At 39.0% G+C, this 17,280-nt stretch overlaps 2 protein-coding genes across 3 annotated transcripts; both read left to right on the top strand.

Annotated features, from left to right (window-relative positions):
* Nucleotides 1-1,405: 1,405 nt before the first annotated feature.
* mad2l2 (mitotic arrest deficient 2 like 2) lies at nucleotides 1,406-9,633 on the top strand. Its single transcript, XM_030055937.1, has 8 exons — nucleotides 1,406-1,764; nucleotides 3,125-3,243; nucleotides 3,346-3,417; nucleotides 3,515-3,615; nucleotides 3,750-3,844; nucleotides 5,459-5,532; nucleotides 5,684-5,776; nucleotides 8,022-9,633. Exons 1-8 carry the CDS (start codon nucleotides 1,725-1,727, stop codon nucleotides 8,058-8,060), a joined length of 633 nt encoding a protein of 210 aa, XP_029911797.1. The 5' UTR covers nucleotides 1,406-1,724; the 3' UTR covers nucleotides 8,061-9,633.
* A 790-nt stretch (nucleotides 9,634-10,423) lies between these two features.
* On the top strand, nucleotides 10,424-16,523 carry LOC115362122 (tumor necrosis factor receptor superfamily member 14-like). Of its 2 annotated transcripts, none has more exons than XM_030055918.1 (10): nucleotides 10,424-10,445; nucleotides 12,379-12,517; nucleotides 12,611-12,704; nucleotides 12,959-13,084; nucleotides 14,268-14,423; nucleotides 14,989-15,076; nucleotides 15,187-15,374; nucleotides 15,491-15,516; nucleotides 15,637-15,682; nucleotides 16,237-16,523. In XM_030055918.1, the coding sequence occupies exons 2-10, from the start codon at nucleotides 12,476-12,478 to the stop codon at nucleotides 16,323-16,325; spliced, it is 855 nt and encodes a 284-aa protein (XP_029911778.1). In that variant the 5' UTR covers nucleotides 10,424-10,445; nucleotides 12,379-12,475; the 3' UTR covers nucleotides 16,326-16,523. The 2 variants fall into 2 exon arrangements, with proteins under 2 accessions (XP_029911778.1, XP_029911779.1); XM_030055919.1 differs by having other exon boundaries at nucleotides 10,425-10,445; nucleotides 16,246-16,523.
* Nucleotides 16,524-17,280: the final 757 nt, after the last annotated feature.

Here is a 17,280-nt window from a genome sequence, read left to right on the forward strand (position 1 = left end):
AAACACATGTAACGGAACATGTAGCTCATAAGGATTTGGAGGCTGTCTAAGGTCCTTCACTTGGACCTGTTTAGTTCCTCTGCTGACGACCAAGGCGGCGCTCCGTGTCTGAATGGAGTCTGGTGTGCAGCTCTCACGGTACACAGACCAAAACGTAGGCCTTGGTTTTCACAATAGATAGCTCCATTATGATTAATCCTCAATATTCAATATATGTCATTGTAGTGTGATAGAGGAAACGACATAATGTTACCGGAGGGAAGGTCATTTAACTTGGGAAACTGCGGCGCAGGTACCAACTCCATTTTGTTAATGTTTAGAGCCATTCTGCCCGAAGATGTACGCATGCGCACTGCGAGATTCCTTCGCTGATGATTCGGCGGTTGGCGGCCTACTAATGTCGCTTTACCGCCACCTTCTGGTCGCTTGTGGAGCAGGCGAGTAGACAGTAGACGGGGAAAAAAATTAAATAAAATAAAAAAAATACTAAACTAAACCTAATTAGGCTTTGAGGCCGAAACTACAAGCCAAAGTTGGACGTTGGAAGCTCAAGTTGGAAGTTTGAACCACCAAATTTGTAAACTGGAGGTACTCATAGTTTTTATAAATTGTCTGAATAACTTTGGGTTAGGGTTATTGTGTGAAAATTTGTACATTTTTTTAGTCTGTGAAAATAATTTTAAATTGATACAAATTTTCTACAAAGAGGTATCAAATTTGACATTTATTTGCAGCCCCATCAGTGACCATGAAAAGATCGAAGGAAGTCAAAATTTGAAGTTGGAAGCTGGAATTTAAATTTGAATGTGTGAGGGTTTTCCCAGTGGTGAAAGAGACGTCAAAAATTTTCACCTGGTGCTTTTTTTAATTATTATTATTATTATTATTATTATTATTATTATTACTGTCACCAGTTCATTGCAAAGTGTAGTTTTGCAATGTCGACTGTATAATATATGATAAAATTAGAAATTAAAAAAAAAAACAAAAAAAACAAACAAACGAGGTATAGGACTTTTCAATCTATCATATATTATTATTGATTTATATTATGTATTTATATTTACAATGGAAGCTGCACCTACAAGACAAACCACATTCTGGAACAGACTTGGGGTGCCATTTTTTCAACTTTAAGGTGTATTTTAGCAGTGATCGATACCTCCTAAAATAGGCTATATATTTCATTATCTGTCCAAAACCGAATAGAATATAGACATGTAAAAATATACAAAAATGTGTTAGTGTTCAGGTTCACAATGGCAAATTGTACATTTTTCATCCTATCGAGCAGGCAGAGGCTGGACAGCCCATAGATATAGAAACGTTTCTATAATCATAGATATCTCTATGTCTATAATATCTATGGGACCTGTTTATGGGACATCCATGAAACATGATGGAGCGGCCCGCGTCATCAATGCTGGACGGAGCAACGTAAACAACAGCAGTTACGTTGAAAAGCTGCGCGTCTACCAAAGGAATGATACAGAAATCTCCCGATTTAGCTCGTGAAAATAATATGAATTATTCCATGAATTTCAAAATAGACTCTGCCGCATTTAGTGATCTTTGCAGTTCTGTGATTCTCGTTCCTTCTGCTGAATGAGTCGTCGTTGTGGAGCCGGAGCAACACCGGGACCGTGGACTGAGCTCCAGCCGACCAGTAGAGCTGCCGCACGGCCAGCTAACGGCTTTAGCCGGGAGCCTCTTGAAGAGCAACAATGACGACTTTAACCAGACAAGACCTGAATTTTGGTCAAGGTGAGTCAACTAACGCCTGGCACAGTTCACTGGTATGGTAAGGACGATAGCTTTTCTTGCTGTTAGCGTAGCGGTGCTAGGTCATGGCATTTCTTTGAGCAGTGCTTGGCATCAAGAGCCGTGCCGACAGACACACAAGGGAGTTTAAGCAACGACGGATTTTGCGGCGGCTACGGCAACCGGAAATGGATCTCTCCCGACGCTCTTGCCGTAGCCGTCAAATCCACAGTAGTCATTAAGCAAACTACCGCGACAGCGGCAGCGTTTTCCTCAGCGTCAACGCTGTGCAGTTTTATTAATTAAAAGTGTTACACTCATAGTGAGTGTGAATAGTTTTTTGCTATTCAAATGTATTGTCATTATGCCAAGTGCAGGTAGAAAGCAAAACGGAAAGATGTGTGCATTTCGGACAATAATTTAAAGATTTAATAATAATAATAATAATAATATATTAATAATAATAATTAATTATTTACAATTAAGCACACATCTGATCGGAGTGTGAAGGGATCAGTGCGTGACCTGCATGACGTGCAAGAACACATTTAATTTCAGAAATATGAGGAAAACTATTTAACTGACACGCCTATATCACGCGTTGTAGCGACAACGTGAGAATGATCCTTTCGCCGTTGTAGATCAGGCTACTACGGCAGACAACGCCGGCGCGACGGCTGAAGTCTCGATCAGCAGAGCGCAGATCCATTTCCGGTTGCCGTAGCCGCCGCAAAATCCGTCGTTGCTTAAACTCCCTACTGACAAGCAGACAGTGACAGAGAGAGACAGGTAGATGAATTTTATTGAGAATTTAATCGGTATATTCATGTGTTCCAGCAGCAGGTTGTCCAAATGTTGCACAGGAACAATAGCGGACTACACAAAATCTACCTCTGAACCCCGGGAGATAAAAATATCTTTTGAACAAAATAAACACAAGTAACAAAATAATTAAAGTGGATCAATACAAAGAATATAGAAAAAGAAAAAGAGAACCCTTGCATTCCCTATAAGAGTAATAAAAAATAAAAAAAAAATCAAATATACTAAAACATATCTGTAGAATATCTATAGACCTTTCACCTTTGAACCTTTGAGAATATATCTGCAATGGAATAGAATATGTATACATGGAATAGATATATACTCATAATGCATAGTTTTAATTTAATTTTGATACAAGGTGCTCATGGTAAAGGAATGCAATTAAATATAACCCGCGGCTGGTGGAATTATTTCTAGTATATTTGGCAGAATATAATTCACAAAGCAGCTCTTTGTTCCTCAACATGTAGAAATGGTTGCTCAGTATGAAAGAAGACTTTCGGACAAAAACTGATCTAATGTTGCTTTATTTTTTCAGTGGTGGCTGACATTCTGTGTGAGTTTCTGGAGGTTGCTATTCATCTCATCCTGTATGTGCGTGAGGTTTACCCCTCTGGAATATTTCAGAAGAGAAAGAAATACAATGTACCCGTACAGGTACAGGACTTCCTTATACGTACATATTCTAATCTGTTGTCTGCAGATGATTTTTTTGGGGGGGATAATGTGATGTGATTGTCTGTGGTGGATGTTTTCTAGATGTCATGTCATCCAGAGTTGAATCAGTATATCCAGGACACACTTCACTGTGTAAAGCCACTCATTGAAAAGGTGAGAAGACAATGTGTTGTTCATGAGGTTATTTAGAAAAGATTTTCCCCCTCTGACCTATTTTGAAACAATATTTAATTCCTCATTTTGCCCTCAGAACGATGCTGAGAAGGTGGTGGTTGTCATTATGGACAAAGAGCATCATCCAGTAGAGAGATTTGTCTTTGAGATTTCCCAGCCTCCATTGCTGTCCATCAGGTTTCCAACTCTCTCTTACATCAGTTTTGAGTGCACGTTCATGTTCAGCACTATAAATCAACCCGTATTCTTATTTTTCTACGTGTTTTCAGGATGATCACGGTCACAAACTGCCTGTTGTTTTGGTCTTACAGCTCTGACACGTTACTGTCACATGTGGAGCAGCTGCTGAGGGCCTTCATCCTGAAGATAAGTGTATGTGATGCTGTTTTGAGCAACAACCCACCAGGTAATTTGACTGTTGATCACTGGATGAGTAATACATAAACAAGCACATAGTCCATTCTGTCTTTATCCCATTTCACACTTTTGGTCTTGATTTGGCTGTCATACAGCACACAAGTGTGGAAGACTGTCCCATTTCGGAAAATGTACAAGTACAGCTGCACTTAATCCACTCTTACCCTGATTCTGCTGCAGAGCGGTGTCAGGGGCTGCCTGTATCCCTCAGGTCATTAGGAGTTTGTGTGCAAGTAAGGAAGAAGTGGCAATTAAGATGACCGGCAAGAAAGTTATATAGCTTTTATTAATGGATAGTATACCCCCTATAAATTTGACCATTGTGATCTAATTCTTTAAATTTAATTTATGTTTTAAAAGCAGAATGAGTAGGATTTGTTAGTTGTGGTTTGTACATTAGGGCACATCGGTAGCTTACCAGTTAAGAGCACGTATTGTGTGTTAAGGCTGGGTCCTGATTGCAGCGTCCAGGGTTCGAATCCAACCTTGGGTGGTTTGCTGTGTGTTGTTTTAGTAGCTTCCCATTGGATGTCATGTTATTGATCTGGCACTGTGATTGGCTAGAAGCTCCACACCCACTGCCCAAAGGGTGATGCCAAGAAACGTCCCGAGCCCAGCAAAACAAGAAAATGCAGGCAGAGGGCAGGGTCTCTGCAGACACACACACATTAACATACACTTGAAGTGGCTCAGAAGTCATGATTGGAAGAGATCATTTTTGTATGAGTCTATATGTTTTTTTTTGTTTTTTGTTTTTTTAAGGAAAACTACTACTACTCATTCTGCATTTAATGTATTTATTTAATTATATGTCTTTGATCTACCCTGTTTCAGTGTTTGAAACACTAAGTGGGCTTTTAATTCACACATTTATTTTAGAAATGTCTCCTCTTAACACCACTCTTGGGTCATGAAGTACCAGTAACCGTAGTGACTTCCGCTGCAACTGTGTGTCCCGATGTGCGTTGACACACCCTCCAAACACTTGCTGTGGTTACACCCACTGAAACACTTTAATCAATTCCTGGAAGTGCATCTCTCAAGTGGCCACTTGACAAAGCACAAAGATTGTAAATGTTGGTATTGGAACAAAGCCGCTGTACCCCACCCACTGCTTTTACTGGACTTGTGTAAGATTGAAACCAATTTGCCTTGCTTTGCCTTCTGACATCTCACTTGTTGGTCTTCATGTTGGATGTAAGCCTCCTGGAAATTTACAAATACCTTATTTTAAAAAGGTATCAGTTCAGTTACTGAAACCAGGAACTATCTCTCGGTTACTCTCCATACAGCAGTAGTTCAGTGCCAAAGCTTATACAGACTCTTAAAATTACATTTGAATTGTCATATTTGCTATTAACAATACAGCAAATGGGTCCAATAAAAGGGGAAAATATAATTCTGGTTATTTCTGACCAGTTTTCATTGACCATTGATTATGATCAGTGTTTGCTCACTTCTCTTTATAGCTTTACGTAGTCCCCAGCCGCAGAAAGCTGTGCTCCAATACCTACACTCCACCCCAGATATTGCAGTTAAATATCAGGAGACAGACATTATGCATAGACTTATTTCTCTGTCCTTGTTGTCTTTCTTGGCCCAGGGTGCTCGTTTACAGTGCTAGTGCATACTAGAGAGGCTGCTACACGCAACATGGAGAAGGTTCAAGTCATCAAGGTGAAGTTTTGAAACACTGCAAGGCTACACATTAACATCATCAATATTGCATTGTCTATTACATAGCAGCACTGTACTCAGATCTGATAACAAATGACCTCAGGATTATCAAATGTGCTCTAGTGGCTCATCAGTGCATTTTTCTCTCTAGGATTTCCCATGGATAGTGGCTGATGAGCAAGAGGTCCACATGCAGGAGCCTAGGCTCATCCCACTGAAGACCATGACGTCTGACATAGTCAAAGTAAGCAGCATAGCACCATTTCATGGATTGCACCAAGATGCTGGGAGATTGGCTCATTGGTTAGCTTGCCTGTTAAGTGAAACATAGTCAAAATGATCTATATGTCCCGAGTACGGATATGTGTGGATATTCAGTTAGCTAGTTAACCAGTCACTTTAAATTAACCACATACTCAAAACAGTTATGCGGTTGATCGGCATTTTTTTTTTTAAATTAACAGTTTGTATTCAGTTTATAGGGTGAATCTGAAAAATGTTAGACAGCGATCACGTGAAATTTAAACGAATGAGCGAGGTCTAATGACGTTACGCAGGGCACACTAATATGTAGAACATTCCCAGCCCTCTGCCAAGAAACAGCTGAGTCAAAATAAGGACAACAAAGAAATGAGTTGGGGATCCTTTTATGAGAAAAGACCATGATGCTTCTTGTAAACTGTGCAGTACAGTGATGGATAGATAGATAGATAGATAGATAGATAGATATACTTTATTGATCCCAACCAGGGAAATTCTGGTGTTCCAGCAGCAACAGTAGAAACATATAATAAAGTTAAATAAAATAGAATAAAGGCTAAATATTTACAATAAAGACTATAAAGACTAAAACTAAAAATGTACAATAAGGGCTAACCTAAGAAAAAGAGATATGAGATGTGAAATATACAGATGGTAATGAATATGAAATGAAATATACAGATGGAACTGAAGTATATACATGATTGTATAGATAAGGAGAGTTAGTATGAAACCATGAAACCAAAAACCAAGTGGCAGAACCTGACGCCCGGTACTGGGATTCAGGAACTAACCGACTTGATTCGGCCTCTTAAGGAATCACCACTTCCCCTCCAGTCTGAAAAACAGTGTGAATGTATATTAACCTAGGATGTAATATATAGATAATAAATAATAAATAAACAGTTAAGGTGCTGGGTAGTGGATAATAAATAAACAGTTAAGGCGCTGGGTGGTGGAGAGGGTGATCAGGGTTATCCATGATGGATAACAGTTTGTTCAGTGTCCTCCTCTCCACCACAGCCTCCACAGTGTCCAGTTTGCAGCCGATCACGGAGCCAGCCCTCCTGATCAGTTTATTGAGTCTGTTGGTGTCACTGGCTCCGATGCTGCTCCCCCAACAAACCACAAATACAACAGCAGCATGTTGCGTTCATAAAAAACAAGCACTTGCTCTGTCCAACAAGGACATGTGACTCAAACCGCTCTGAGGAAGACATGCTGCCACTATGTGTTGCTGAAGGCGACGACTACACTTAGTTCTGATTTGTTATCACAATAGTCTAAGTAAAATAAATACAACTCTGTAAAACACACGACAGTTATGCCAGGGGGGAAATGTTTAATAAACTCCTTTTTGGAATAATACCTGTTCTATTCTGCTCTCTCTCACACACATGAGCTTGTAAAATCATTTTGACATGTAATTAAAGTTTTTGCAAGTGATGTGACATTAGCCACATCACTTTTCCTTTTGCTTGTGAGGATTGTAAAATATAGCCTATTATGTAGAATTAGAAATGTAAAATATTACATGCAAAAAAAAAACAACCAGTTTCAACCAGTTAATGACAGCAGGTAGCCGGGTCTCCAAATATATCCGTTATGCACACCCCTAGTCCCAAGTAGATTGTTGACTCACAGGTCTGGGCAATGTGGTTGAAAATTAATATCATGATGTTCAGATTTTTGTGGTTTGTTTTTTGATATTGATATGTATCACAGTATGACTCACTTATGCAAGAATCACATGTTAAATAATTCCATTATCCATCCATTGGCAATGTAAGGGGTGATGCCAAACAAAATTGTAAAAAGTTTTACTAGTTTTGAATAAAACATGCTTGCTGTCATCAGTTTAGACAGCAGAGTTGTGTGTCACAGTATCCCAAAATGAACACATCATCATATGATTCTACTGATAGATGACAAACAATGATATTGAATTACTGTCCTGCCCTTGCTTTCAGTGTTGCTACTTCAGTATATGTGATGTAGTGTATATGATGTTTTAGGGAAGCAGCCACACCCATTATTTAGAGAATTTCTAGTGTAGTGTTTCATCAGCCACCACATTCACTTCCCGTGGGTGCAAGGCAAGCAGGTAGTGATAGTTCATTTTGCTACCATGTTCTGTGTCAGTGTTACGAATCTCCTTTGCAAAATGGCCAGAAAGCAGCTTTAAACTGGCTGCACTGCCCATCACATCTGTTTTATGTCTTTAACAGATGCAGCTCTATGTGGAAGAGAGAGCCCAGAAAACATAGGTCACGTGCTGGCCGAGAGGAGCGAGTCCTCCGCAGCACTGAACTGGTAAAGACAACACCAAATGAATCCTGAACAAAGAATACACCACAACCTACCAGAGCTCCAACGCCCAGAGAGACACAACAAGTGGAACTGCCGAGGAGATGCGTTTTTATGGGACGTGTTTGTTACTTGTGTTAATTATGCTGCATGTTTATGTATTCAGTTTTATTTAAGGTTCAATCAATGTTTGGTGCCAATATTGGCTTTTTATTAAAATAATATCTTGTCCAATCAATGTTGTCCACTGATATTGACACAGTATCACTGATTCATCTTTACTGTAGAATACATCAATACTATGCTGGTTGTCTGTGGGAAGCCGTTAACCTGAACTTATCCTTCCATGAAATCTGGACAGATTCTGTACAAGTGTAAATGAAGAGTTGCAGTGAGTGTCCTATAAATAAATGCTGTTTAGGGGCGCAAGGATTTGAATCACAGTGAATGTTTAGTTGGCAATAATATCTGCTATGGTCTTCAAAAAGCCGTAGTATCTAACCCTGTTTTGTCCGTGTTTGTAGTTTATTCCTTAATGTAGGCAAATTCTGTTATTTACATCTAATGATCCTTCGAGGGAAACTGTCAGGTTCAGCTCTGGGGCCGGTCACGATTCATTCCCTGTGTCCCAAAAACACACTACATGCTAATACTCAACAGTACAAACACTACACACATTTCCTTAGGATGTGGTTTTGGCAGTTATTATGATAGCAACTCAACATACTGCCCTGTTTTTGACTGACTTTGATGTCATGTGATGTACGTCTGGAACGTCTGCTGCCTTCCAGCTTTTCAAAAACAGCTAGAGTGCAAATACAAAACATTGTATCTGAAGTCAGATTTCAGTTTATGGTTTTCATGAACTTCTTGTTTACTGTTGCGCCCGCACTAGCTCCTTCACTTGTCCTTCTTCTTCCCACAATGCACTGCATTCTGGGTAAAGTGTAGAGTAACTGTACACTTAGAATACTGACCTTTTCAGTACTTTTCAGAGTCTTACAGTGGCATTATTAAAAGAAGTAGAAAGTTGAGTACCCAGTTGAGTATGTATGTTGATGTTTTTGAGTATACTGTGTTTTCATACTTATACTATGTGAACACACTGTTTAGTCCAGACTTGGCTAGAACGAATATGTAGTTTGCTTTTGGGGCCCAGCTGTTGTCTTGCTCAGGGACACTCCGGCAGTTTGGTGGTTGAACCCTGACTCTGAGGTTGAGGAACATTGTTTTTTTTACATTGTTCTGCCTAAGGTATCCACAGTGACATCTGCAAAGCTGTATCAAAGTAGTTTGGATATGCATTAAAGTACATTTCCATTTTTTTTTCTAGACATGTCTGCATAATAGTGGGATACTGTGTTTTCCTATGCACACCCTGAATTAGTGGTAATGTGCTCCTCCACTGTAATGTAACATGTTTTGGTACTGAGACCCAGGAACACTGTATAGTTTTCACTGCTGACAGCATGATTAGTTTAATATTTGAAGGACTGTATGAAATGCTAATAAAAGCTCATTTTCAACTGATCATTAGAGAATGACATTGATTCCATTCCATTTCACAACCAAATATCTTATTCAATTTTGTTTCACATGTGTGATGCCAGGCTTGGGGACTTTTATGTGGTTGTTGGTGTCAGTCACTTGCAATAAGATCAATTTTATTGTAATATAGAGCAGACAGGTGCACTGTACAATGAAATTCTTCCTTTTTCCCATCTCCATTGACTGCCATACAAAACAAAAAAAGCAATGCTATTCAACAAAATCAGTACTTTTCAGAGCCTTACAGTGGCATTATTAAAAGAAATAGAAAGTTCTAAACTATAGATGTGAGACTGATTCTGGTCATCAACTTCCTAGTGGTTCATTAGATTTGCTCCAGCAGTGTCTCACTGTTAGGCATGGAGCCTCGGCCCCCCGCGGCTTGGTGGTGGAACTGTAGTGGAGTCAGCGAGGTTTCATGTTCAAGTTTCATACAAAACAGGCAGGAGAGGCTCAGAAATCATGTGTGATGGATCATCTGACAGCCCAATCCATTAACCCTTCCTCAGGCTTTTATTATGGGGAGCAAGAAAGAGCCTATCTATCTAAATAAAAAATTTACAAAATAAATTTGTTTTTAAATTCACATATTTTAAAAAGAATCATTTAAAAAATGTTTGACTATACTTTTTTTCTCATAATTTTGTATGTGTTGTACCCTGTACTCTGAAACCTTGCTTTTTTTTGTTTGTTCACTTCTCTTGTCAGTTACACCACCCACTTACTGTTTGTCTAATCTGATTGAGAACAGGACCAGAAGTGAAAGTAACTCACATTCTTCATGTACAAGCAACCAGGTAAGTAGCCAGTCTACTCTCCTATCACATCAAATAGGCAATGCCTTGTTCTCATGTTGTTTATCAGTCGGTTTAACATGCTATCTAGTCATGTATGGATGACTCTGATATTGAAATATCGATGTAATATATCTATGCAATGTCTATATTACATTTAACACACACACAAAAGGAAAAACTGCTGTTGTTGCCGTGTCTTATGCCAAGGTAGCCTGTGTAATATGTTAGGGCAGGACAAATGATTGTGATACATTTTGAAAGGAAATAGTCTTTACTGCTAATGGCTCATTATATCCAGTGCCTCCCTTTTTCTAAAACAGGCCCAGGCCCATGTATTTGTCATAAGATTTATAAGATAACCTTATGAATGTGGTTTCTTCAAAGTTAGGCGGCAGGGAGACAGTGACCGGTGGAGCAAAGGTTGTCAGTGAAATGGCATGGCCATGTTATATTGCCTTATTTATCAGCAAAAAATGCATACATGCTAGATCGTTTACAGAAGAGCCCCTGGAAAACTTTATTTCAAGATTATTCTCCCCTTGTTACCCCCGTTGCTCTGGTGAAAGCACACGGGCCATGTGACAAGTTCAAGTAAATAGCGTTTAAGTTTGCGGTGAATGAATATGCCTCATTCCAAAAGTCTCATTATTAATCCTCATTTTCTGTGGGTTTTCCTTCCAAGTAACTCACCGGATGTCTATGCTACTGGAATAACAGTTACATGAAAAAAAAAAAAAGAAAGACAGAAAAGTAGGCTTATTACTGACACAGTATAACTGTCCTATTTGCAACATCATACCATGGCATCTGGTGGTGTAACTGGTGTGGGACAGGGGTGTTGTAAGTTAATAGGAACATACAGAAACAGCAGCAGCAGTGTGACTTATGTGAGTGTGGGGTAGGATTGCAGCGTAAGTGGAAAGTACCTAGCGTTTCCAAGCACCTCTACTAACACCAGTGACTTTGAAGACGGTTGTACATTTTCAGTTGTACTTTCGTTTTTGCAGTGAGTGTGTTTTTGCTGTGTGTTTGGCAGCAGGGCTGGGAGGATTGTCAGCCTGGCACATGCAAGAAGAAACACAAACAATCATGTTAATAATGGCCGTATTTTTTTCTTCCAGAGTAGAAATTAAAAAGGTTAAATGCTGCTGGCCACAGTTTGCATGTCTGTGCATCAGGAAATGATCTTAACAAAATGGAGGTTTGCATGATGACACACTGGTGAGAAGGATACTGTTTTCTCTGCCTTGTAAGGCTTTAGGTCTACGTGTGTTCAAACTTTTAAACACATTTCTGCATCATTAATCCATTTACCATTTTTAATCATGGTGAATAAATTATTAGTATTGCAGACATACCTTCACCCATTTGTGTTTGGGTTAGGGTTACCATCCAGTAGGTCTATTAATCATTTATTCAAGAACAAAATTATCAATAGACTCATCTAATATACATATACAATATACAAACATAAGAATTAACCTCAAATCTTGACATTTAGAGGTCTAGACACATCAGCAAATAACAAAACGGATCAGGCAATTTCAAGGTTCCAAAACCAGCAATGACTTTTTTTTTTTTCTATCTTTTTTAAACAAACATTTTTTTCAGCTGATATTTTGAAAATTGTAATTCCAGTTTGTAGATCTGATGGTCCACTGCATTATTTCCCCCCTCTATGAATACAGCTAAGCTTCCTGTCACTCAAACAAATGGACAGCATTATTCATTCCATTATGGTTGGACTCCTACAGTGTTTGGCTGTGTTATGTTATTTTTTTTAAAACCTCTAATCATATGACTTTTCATGGACCTAAAATGTTGGTTTGTTGTACTGTAATGATTTTTGTGAAGGTGTATTAAGTGACCATGCAAAAATTCAAGATATACATAATGGAACTGATGTTTTGACATATTTTCTTTTTTATTCCAGATATCCTCTCCATGGTGTGGATTTTTAATCTCAAATCATCTTGAATCTCAGTGAGACTGTCTGGATTCTCTGAAAAGTGTTAACCATCCCAAAGGAAATGCCTTCGAGAAGGAAACCTCTGTCAGTTGTATCACTGATGGTAATAAAACACATCAGGTTTAATGATGTCAACTTTGACCAGATTAGACTGACAGAAAACAACTGCTAATTATCATTTTCTCTCTGTTCATAGATATTTATGCTGAATGTCATCACTGGAGATGCTCTGACTTGTAATCTCACCGAGTACAGAGTAGGACAGGAATGCTGTCGTATGTGTCCCCCTGGTAAGATTGTCCTGAATATTAAAGGCATGTTTAGCTGTGGTAGAGCTCTGAATCTTTGCAGTACTTGACTGAGCTCCAGGAGCATTCAGCTGCTGGTTTCACCAGCACACAGCTCTTTGCTCCTGCTTGAGCAGAAATCTGACAAGTGATACAGATCAAAAGCACCAGTGTTCTGCCTTAGTGAAATGTAATTGTTAAGCTCTAATGGCCAAACTGTATCAGATGAAATGAAATATTGATTTTCTGCTCCACAGGAAACAGAGTTAATAAACATTGTACAAAGCTCACAAATACAACCTGTGAGCCGTGCACTGATGGAACCTTCCTGGATCAGCCTAATGGACGAACACAGTGCTTTCCATGTACAAACTGTACTTCAGGTAAATGTCAATTCAATTATCTAAAGCTGAATAGTGCTTTTTTTTTTTTTTTTTTTTTTTTTTTAACAAAATATTTTTTCAAAAGACAAAATGAAGTGTGAAAGTCAGAAATCTCAGCATCTAGTCAGGTTGGTCAGGATTCTTTGTCAGTGCTAAGGTGCTTGCTGGCCTGACACCAGTGACCAGGCATCAGGTTTTGGTTGCAGGAACGGACAATATGATTGCCATATTTAATGGATTATATTTATATTGATATCCATGGCAGAATCTCTATTGAAAGCAGTGGTACATCATCCTAGATAATGCTGCTGGGTACACAATTAAGTAAAAAAGATGCAGCTTTGTTTACAAGGCATTTGATGATTTATCTATGTGTGAAGTGATTACAGTGCAGAGTGCAGTTTTTCTAAATTATCCTAATAATTAGGGCTAGACCATTTGGATGGTCCATCAAATATTACAATATCTTTGACAGAATACCTCAAAAATGATATTGTGATGATATTATTTGACTAATGGTGCATTCATAAGATATTTATACATTGTAAGATTTTGATAGACAATGAGTATAAATGTGGATGTGATGATCAAGCACGTAGAGGCAAATAACAGATGCAACAGTCTAATAAGTTCAGAAAATTGCATCCCCTTCCCTCAACACTGCCTTTAAAACCAGGAAAAGACATATTATTCCATATCACAATATTGCAATATCAAATACCAAAAATATGCAAATACCAAAATCTGAGGTAACATCTAGTCTTACAATACAGCGTTGATATAATAGTGATATATGGCCCAGCCCTACAAGCAATAAATGTAGCAAACACCATGTGAAACTGCATAATCACCATAAACTGGGTACAGGGTGTAGGCACAAACAGGGACAACCAGAAAATATGAAATGGTTGACACTCAAAAACCAAAATATGGTTGCTCAAAGCAGCTGGGCAGCCATTCTGTGAAGTCCTGCAATATTATTATTTTGTCCTGTGTGACTGTAAAAACAATTTATGATATAAGAATTTATAAAAATTAAACATTTTTGTTTACGGTTTTCTAGATTTTTTTTTTTCTTTTTTTTAAGGACTCAGCTCAGCCTGTGAAGTCGTAAGAGATATTTTGCATGTTGCAGCAGAGAATCTGTACCTTGATATGTAACCTCAGCTCTCTGTGGCAACAGATCCAGGTTTAAAGGTGAAAAGGCCGTGCACAACAACATCAGGTGCTGTTTGTGAACCACGAGATGGATTCTTCTGTGTTGATCTTAGATGGGACAGCTGTATCGCAGCACAGAAACACCACAGCTGTCAACCTGGTCAATACATCAGCCACAGAGGTTTGTTGGCTTTTAGAGCTTAGAAACAGATTTGAACAGAATGAGGTTGTGCGAGATGGCCCCATTGGTTGTGAAGGTATTTATGTTAAGGGCAGCACAAGAAAATTTCTGCATCTGATCTGTTTAAATGGAATGAAAACTCCATTCTGCTATTACATCATGTACAGACATAACCCAGTGACACAGCCACCCAAGTCCTCAACTTAATTTTGCACCATGTTTCTCGCAAGAACATAGCAATGTGTAGTTCTGATACTTTCTGAAGCACAACATCACATTTGTGAAGTAGCAATGGCAAATTTCAAAGGTTGTGACCATGACCGTCAGCAATGTGACGGAAACGTCTTGCTGCCTTGATGTGCTCCTTGTCAACTTTGAATTACAATATTGTACAATTACAACTCTTTGTGTATTCAAGTACTTTTTTAGTCAGAATCAATTCAAACAGTAGCTTTTTAGCTACTTTCATCACTGCCAACACCTATTACCCTCCCTTATACTTAACTTACTGAGGCCTATAATCTTTTGAAGTATATATAAGTATATTCTCTGTTTGTTTGTGCAGGAACAGCAACAGCGGACACAGAGTGCAGCGACTGCACAGGGGAAACATATTCAAATGGAACATTTACATCTTGCCAACCTCACACAAAGTAAGTACAAGTCCAAGAGCAGTGATGGTCATGTTTGGTGTCTTACAGCTGCAATAAGTTCATGTCATCTGTAAATGTTTCACTAACAGCTTTTTCCATCATTATTCCAGATGTGAATCTGAGGGTCTTCAGCAGATCAGACCAGGAAATCATTCAGCTGATTCTGAATGTGGACCAAAACATGACGGTTCAAACAAGACAGTGATCATTGTACCACTGATCTTGTTGGCTCTAATAGTTGTAATTTTAACAGCTGCAGTAATGTGGCGAATAAAGAAGAGACTCAAACAAAGTGCAGGTAGGATTAGCATTTAGAGCTCAAAACCAAAACATGTTGCTGATAGCAACATTTGCTGTCAAATCAGCATCTGGCTGTTGACCAAGATGATTTTTTTCTCTGGTATCACTTTATAGGAGGAAGAGAAATTTTTCTAGCACAGGTATGTTTCTCTCTCTTGTCTAATTGACACCCAGTACAATTACTTGGATGACAAAGGTTGATTTATGAAAGTTATTAAATGATGTCACATGTTGATTGAGATAAATGTTGCACTTTTAAGGAAACACAAAGAGGAGGGGACCCATCAGAGGCCTGTGCTTTAACAGGTAAGACGTCATTGCATGTTTCCTTTGCATTGTAAATGTGCGCTGACTGTGTCTTTAAATGTGTATCACATGTTCCTGTTGCAGCTCTATATATTAGTATCCCCAGATCAGACTGAAAGCAGCTGTGTGTTGTGCACCATGCTACATGCATCTGCTACATACTTCATAGAATTAACAGAACCTGTCTGCAGAACAGATCATAATCAAGACAAAAGCCAGCTGATCTGGCTTCAGATCAGCCATGTAACACATCTGTGTAGACTAGTTTGGATGCATTGCTGTACAACTTCCCGTGTGGGTGTGGTTTTAAAAACAAGCCCACACAGTGACAGTGTGGGGTTGGTGTCACTGTGCAGACAGCATTCTGCATCTGCAGATGAGTGGCACATTCAAGATACAGCTGACCATGATACATACGTTTGTGGTTTAAGACATAAATGAGCTCTACAGTTTCCTCTGAATTTGCTTGCAGTTCAGCTTGTTGCATGATTACACAAAAAGTTTGAAGTTATCAACTTGACTGTTTTCTGTTTCGGATAAAATTTTTAAAAAAGCATATACAGTCAGTGGTTCTGGGGAAAATGGAAACCATCAGCCATCAAGCAGCCAGCTGCTACCTCTGTCTGAAGGGCTGAACACGTGAGGAGGTCCAGAGACCCTGGTGGCCACACTTGGGGAGGATGCCCTGTCATACATGAGACATGAGCTACTGAGGTCAAATATGGCAGGGAGAGCCTGGAGGACCACGTCCATCCAGGAAGGTGGATTCCCAAGAGATTCAGAGTGGACGGCTGACAGGACGTGAGCTCTTCCACCAGGACAATCCTCCTGCCCACACCTCCACAGTGTCCATGGCCGCTGTACAGAAATGTGGATCTGAACTGGCTGCACAGCTGCTCTATTGTCCTGATTTGGCCCCTGCTGACTACTACTGCACCTCATCCTAAAAATGAAGACAGGAGCTCAGTGGTTGTTATTTTGTCTCAGATGACGACTGTCAGCTCAGATTAGACTGTTTTCTGCACCATTATTGATTAGTCAAATGAAATATAATGCATATAATTTTAATTTTCCAATTTGCATCATCACTTGAGTGAAGAATCATCATAATTGTCATCATAGTCATACAGAGGCAAATACATTTCCATCTCCATTGTGCAGTGCAAGGGTACACTGGGTAAATCATTTTACATGTTTTGTTTTTGTATCTTTTGTAAACCCATGTGTATTTTATTCAGCTGTGGAGCTTGTATGTTCTTAAAAAAGGACTGACAAAAACAGTATTTTTTCAGATTCATCCTTGTATATACTGTATATTTTTCTATATATTTATATTCTATATATTTTTCTGTATATTTTCCTGATGTGTATGACAGACAGCTGGCCAGGGTATTTTTATTAAAATTTTGTTTTTGTCTTTCATCACTCCCACTCTCTTGGTGCAATAAACACTGCACATCTACATTCACAAACATGCCTACCCCACCGAGACGATTTGGCAAATTTTTCATGGGCACAATCCACATACTCAGCTCTGGTGCTCATCCCACAAATGCATGTTCCTTACAAATGTGGCACCATTTAAAAGGGAAATAAAC

This window comes from Myripristis murdjan, chromosome 7 (genome assembly GCF_902150065.1).
Source record: "Myripristis murdjan chromosome 7, fMyrMur1.1, whole genome shotgun sequence".
NCBI classification, from domain to species: domain Eukaryota; kingdom Metazoa; phylum Chordata; class Actinopteri; order Holocentriformes; family Holocentridae; genus Myripristis; species Myripristis murdjan.

Excerpts from the sequence above, each read along its gene's own strand:
- mad2l2 (XM_030055937.1), top strand. The coding sequence starts at position 1,725 with ATGACGACTTTAACCAGACAAGACCTGAATTTTGGTCAAG. Across the intron at positions 3,418-3,514 it reads TAAAGCCACTCATTGAAAAG|AACGATGCTGAGAAGGTGGT; the intron begins GTGAGAAGACAA and ends TTTTGCCCTCAG. Across the intron at positions 5,533-5,683 it reads AGAAGGTTCAAGTCATCAAG|GATTTCCCATGGATAGTGGC; the intron begins GTGAAGTTTTGA and ends TTTTCTCTCTAG.
- LOC115362122 (XM_030055918.1), top strand. The coding sequence starts at position 12,476 with ATGCCTTCGAGAAGGAAACCTCTGTCAGTTGTATCACTGATG. Across the intron at positions 12,705-12,958 it reads CTGTCGTATGTGTCCCCCTG|GAAACAGAGTTAATAAACAT; the intron begins GTAAGATTGTCC and ends TCTGCTCCACAG. Across the intron at positions 15,683-16,236 it reads AGAGGCCTGTGCTTTAACAG|CATATACAGTCAGTGGTTCT; the intron begins GTAAGACGTCAT and ends TTTTTAAAAAAG.